The sequence below is a fragment of the Cebus imitator genome, unplaced genomic scaffold (assembly GCF_001604975.1).
Source record: "Cebus imitator isolate Cc_AM_T3 unplaced genomic scaffold, Cebus_imitator-1.0 Scaffold333, whole genome shotgun sequence".
NCBI classification, from domain to species: Eukaryota; Metazoa; Chordata; class Mammalia; order Primates; family Cebidae; genus Cebus; species Cebus imitator.
In genome coordinates this window covers 718,261-723,967 of record NW_016107648.1, presented here as the reverse complement: position 1 = coordinate 723,967, position 5,707 = coordinate 718,261, and the positions used below count along the sequence as shown (strand labels likewise).

Sequence of the window (5,707 nt, the reverse complement as noted above, 5' to 3'; positions counted from 1 at the left end):
CAATAAAATAAATGGGGGAAAAAAAAAAAAAAGAAAAAGAAAAAAATAAAAAATAAAATAAAATTTGGGGTTGTCTTCTAAATGGATTGTATTGTAAACTATTGGTGATCGGAAGAATCATCTTCCAAAATTGTGTTTCTGAAATACAAGCATTTAACACCAAAGCAAACAAACATCATTCTTGGAACAGACGAAGTGAGAAGAGAAAAAAATGAATAAATGCTGATTCAGATTTTTTGCTTGCTTCTGTCTTCTGCTGTGTTTTTCATGCTCTTCATTCCTTAACATTACCCTTTTTATTATAATTTGTCTCAGCTGCTAAGCTTTACTGATTACTGTTACTATACTTCATGTCTTCTAACTTATTGCATTGAAATGGGAAATAAAATCACCTTGTACAATCATGGCAGAGGGAAAAAAACCAAAACCCAAAAAACAATAACAAAGAAATGAATCACTGGCTTAGAAAACTGTAGATCAACCCAGCCTCTGCTGAAATAGCTCCAGAAAATATAACCCTGTGGAATATTTCACCAAAAAAATAAATAGAAGTTATGTTTAGAAACAATACTAAATGTTCTACTTGCCCAACCTCCTCCATCTGACCTTGAATCAAACTTAATCATAAATCCCCTTCATCTTTTAATATAAATAAATTGCATTGTTTCAGAAAAGGAGAAGGAAAATTGGGAAGGGGGTGGTGCTACAGACGACTTTTCATTTTACTAACAAAGGTAGTTTTTACAGTTTCGAGATCTCCTTTTCTGTGGTTGTTGAGACAGGATCCCACTCTGTTGCACCAGCTAAAGTGCAGTGGCATAATCACCGCTCACTGCAGCCTTGATCTCCTGAGCTCAAGTTATCCTCCCACTTCTGCTTGATACTACAGATGTGCGCCACCATGCCTGACTAATTTTTTTTTCTTTTTATGGTAAAGACAGAGTCTGACTATGTTGCCAGGGCTAATCTCAAACTCCTGAGCTCAAGTGATACCAGGGCTAGTCACCTCTCCTTCTCCTGCCTTCACCTGTCAAAGTGCTGGGATTGCAGGTGTGAGCCACCATGCCTGGCTGAGTTTTAACGTCTTCTATCGAACAAAAGCCCTAAATCCTATGCTCCTCTCCCAAAGTTAGAAATACCAATTTTATTTAAGTTTTAATAAATCTATCTTCTTGTGAGAGAGTAAGCTAACAAAAATTATGCTTATATTTTGAAAGGAATAAGAATTTCTTTTTGAAAACTTGGTCCTACATTGGGATATGGCAGGTACCACAAAAAATGAATACAGTATATCGCTGCATTAGTAAAGAAAAGAAATGCAATGTATAGTGCCCTCTACTGAACAGCTTCAGATAAACAGCCAAAAAGGAAATTGCCACCAAAATTTACTGGAAATCATTTAAGAAAAAAATCATTAAGAATCTACTTATAAAAACTGGCTAATTACCTTAAAGCATTTCCAAAATAAGGTACGGTATAACTGTCAATTATAAACAGCAGTGATTACTGACATATTTTTTAAAATTAAAAGGCATAAAATTGAGGTATGTTTTTTACATTTGAATGTTGTGGCTTTCCTGTTTAAAGAATTAATTTTTACTTCATGTTATCACTAAAGCAGAAGAAGAGCCATACCAATCTTGGGAGTGCCATGCCAGTAACTGAGCACACAAGTTTGACTGTTTGTCCATAGTGGATATAGCCATCTCGGACTGTGAATTCTTCTCCTTCTGATTCATCGTCATCCACTACAGTGGGTGGAAAAAGAAATCAAATTGTCATCTTTTTGAATTCATTTTATGATGAGGCAAATGACAAAACTTAATCTATCCATGTATCTCATTATCAAAAGAATTTAACAATTTCACACTAAAAACATTAAATGCACATGTTTATACTCACAGAGATGAATGTAAAATGCTCCCCACTGCTGTGAACTGGCATGAAAATTACCTCCTTCTACATGCAAGTATCTGGTACTAACTGTCTGGGATCGTAGTCGATTAAACAGAGCCACCTTTGTTCCTGAGGCAATGCATACTGCAAGAAAAAAACAGCTCTTATTTATGTGATTGGAGCAGAAGGTAGGGAAGGAGCACAAGAAGGAACTTCTGCTTGGCAGTTTATAATTATTCTTTATTACCATTTAACAGTTTGACAAATATTTTCACCTTCCAAGACAGTATAGATAATACCAAAAATGAAATCAAAGTTAACTGTTATTAATAATATCCAGCTGATGATATCAAACATCCATAAAAATAGTTTTAAAGGGAAAACTACACAGAATGTTTAATGTGGTGCTGATTATTAAAGAAAAAATTTTTAAAATAATAAATGTTAGTAGAAATTTAAATGACCTATTTAAATGATGTGTTTCTAAATATACTGATAAGAAAATATCACTGAATGGAAAAGCACACTATACAATACTCCGTATACCGTGGTTCCATTAGGCAAATGTATATATTTTTAATATATGTTTGCATCTGCTTCCACATAATACATGCATAGAAAAGGGACTAGAAGGATGTCTATCAAAGTTGATGACAAATGCCTCTGCATATTGTGATTTTAGAAAATCCTGCTTTCTTCTATATACCTTAAAGTGCTGTATGAAATTTCTTGGAAATAAATCTATGTAAGCAGAAAAATATTCTGAATGTGAAATATGTTCTCAGCCATCAAGAAACTAATATTTGGTACAAACACAAAGTTAAAGCAGTTAATAAAACTGTGTTATTTGAAATGCAGGAGCACACCACCACCTGTAAAGTAGGCTTTGCTTTTCAGCAAGAAAACAAGAACCAAAGGACAACAAACTTAAATCTGATCAAGATTCTAGACAAAGATTCTCTCCTTGACCAAACTTTTAAGCAGGCTGCCTGAGCATTCAACTAGTATTCGTCTTTTAGCCCTGCCATCAGTCTGTTTAGCGCAGTTGTAGCAAGAATCTTCCTAAATTATCCCCTACTCTGAATCTATGATCACTTTAGCAGAAATCCTAAGTCAGGTCAGCAAGAAACGCCCTACTTGTGATGTCTCCTTTTACTAAGTTTCCATCCATTGACCCTCTAACTCTGCTCCTTGGCTATACTTCCCCAATTGTCTGTTGTATTTTGAAATGGAACTTGGTTCTACACTAAGTCTTCTTTCCCCTATTGCAACAGTACTGAATGAAATCTGTCTTTCCAAATAGCACCCCCACTTTATTTCTTTTTGACTCTACCATTATAGAAAATACGTTAATACCAAATAAATGAAATTGGCAAAATCCAGTATGTGAAAATCTCTAGTGGCCAAATGTCTCAACTTACTTGAATAAATTGCAAGAGCTGGGGGGTGTCCATAAAGAATACTCAAGGATGTGTCACAGTATAAACTGTACTATGTGGTAGATCTGAATTTTGATTCAAGCAATCTGATTTTTTAAATGACATTTTAGGCCATTTTAAATTTGAACACTGATTAGATATGCATCAAACTAAAATAAGGGCAGAAGCAAGTGAGGCTGGAGTATGGGTATAGATGAAGATAAGATTAGTTGAATTTAAGATCACTGTTGAAATTAGAGAATGAACATTAAGTTTCATTTTATGATGCAACTCTACTTGAGTGTGTTTGAAAATTTTTCATAATAAAAACTAAGTGATATTAGTGGACTGAATGAACTAAAATACAAGCAATATAAAAAAACCCATGAGCTCATAATAAGACAAAATGAAAAGAAAGCAAGCAAAACAAAATACCCTAAAATCCCACTGGTCACTTTCAAGGAATATTATCATTATTCTGCAAATGAGAAAACAATCAAGCAGCTAATCCTGCCTTTTCATTACATACTACAATTGAAGCAGAGAGCTGATACGGCAAAGTTCCTCTTGGTAGAAAAAACTCCAGCTAACAAATGCAGAAGTTATGAATTTAAAAAATTAGAATATCACCATTTTGCAGCATTTAATAAAAGGGGTTTAAGCATCATCAATGGCTACTAAAACCATTAGGTTAAAGTTTGCTGAGGAACGTTATGGATGGATTAGACTAACAACAGCTGAAATACTATAATCAATCTCAACATGACAAAAAAATTGGATCACCAGATATTATGACTTTTGATCCAATGGAAATGAATGTGTATTTTACCAACTAGTTCTGAAAGTTTTTATGTCTAATCACTAGTTCATGGAAAATAAGAGAGAGAGAGAAACATGTAATCCAAACCCAGAATATGGAAATTCCACAACAGGAAAAATGGTCCAGTTTCTTCAACAAATAAATGACACAGAAGGAAAACAAAGGTGAGAGAGGGTGAGAAGAAACTATTACAGACTAAAATGCATGGACCTTGTCTGAATCCATGTTTGAACAAACCACTGTAAAACAAAACAAAGCAAAAAAACTATAAAAAACATTGTGGGCCAATCTGATAAATCTGTACATGGAATAGGATATTAGATGGCATTAGAGAGCTGCTGTCAACTCTGTTAGGTATAATGATGTTTCAAAAGAAAAGGCATGTATTAGTCACTATTGCAGAAATTCTGGTGGAAAGGACAGGATGAGATTTACATTAAAATACGCTAACAATTAGAAGACGAAGAGGTGTTGGTGGTGATGGAGATAATGAAACAGAGTTGATAAAACCTGTTGAGGCTAGGTGGATGGTTTCTCCCCTTTATATACATTTGAAAGTCTCAGCGAGCCACTGGCTCAAAATCCCAGCACTTTGGGAGGTCAAGGAGGGTGGATCACTTGAGGTCAGGAGTTCAAGACCAGCCTGGCCAACATGGTGAGGTAGAGATGGGGTGTCTCTACTGAAAAACACAAAAATCAGCTGGGCATGATGATGGGCACCTGTAATCTCGGCTACTTGGGAGGCAGAGGCAGGAAGGATTGGTTGAACCCGGGAGATGGAGTTTGCAGCCTGGGCAACAGAGTGAGAGTCCATGTCAAAAAAAAAAAAAAAGTCTCCATAATAAAAAGTCAAAAAAAGAAAAATGGGCGTGGAGGTTAAATTTATAATTCAAACAGACAGTATACTTCTTTGGTAGTCTAAAAATAGGCTGATGAGACAGCAGTCTCTGCCAGAGCAACCACATTACAAATTTTGTTTAGATTCTCTGGAAGGCCTGCCAAAGCCCATTTAATTAATAGTGTTGAATCAAAGGGGTGCTTTTTGACACTGTGGGTAGATCAATTCTTTGTGGAATGGGAACTATCTTGAACATTGCAGGACATTTCAATTCAGCATCACAGACTCAAGACACCCAAAGCCAACATCACCCACTGCAGTCACCATAACAACAGAAAGAGAAAACTTCCCATTTCCCCAAAATGCCCCTGGGAGCACTGAGGAACCAACTCTGGTTAAGAACTGCTTCATTAGACCACAGTAGTTGATTTATAATTTTTTAAAAAAAGAGAATAAAGAGGGCCACAAAAATATTAGTAAAGAATGAATTGGACAAAAAGGAATATTTTTACACTGTTGGTGGGAGTTCAACCATTATGGAAGACAGTGTGGCAATTCCTCAAGGATCTAGAGACAGAAATTCCATTTGACCCAGCAATCCCATATACCCAAAGGGTTATAAATCGTTCTATTATAAAGACACATGCACACGTATGTTTGTTGTGGCGCTGTTTACAATAGCAAAGACTTGGAACCAACCCAAACGCCCATCAATGAGAGACTGGACAAAGAATA

At 35.6% G+C, this 5,707-nt stretch overlaps 1 protein-coding gene across 4 annotated transcripts in view; it reads right to left on the bottom strand.

The window, feature by feature from the left end:
• The window catches only part of RBPJ (recombination signal binding protein for immunoglobulin kappa J region), a 117,467-nt gene that overhangs the window by 8,033 nt on the left and 103,727 nt on the right, over window positions 1-5,707 (bottom strand). For all 4 annotated transcript variants that reach the window (XM_017505101.2, XM_017505102.2, XM_017505103.2 and 1 more), the window contains 2 exons: window positions 1,903-2,040; window positions 1,636-1,748 (listed from right to left, as the gene is read on the bottom strand). In XM_017505101.2, coding sequence (XP_017360590.1) covers window positions 1,636-1,748; window positions 1,903-2,040 — 251 coding nt within the window. The remainder of the gene's footprint in view (window positions 1-1,635; window positions 1,749-1,902; window positions 2,041-5,707) is intronic.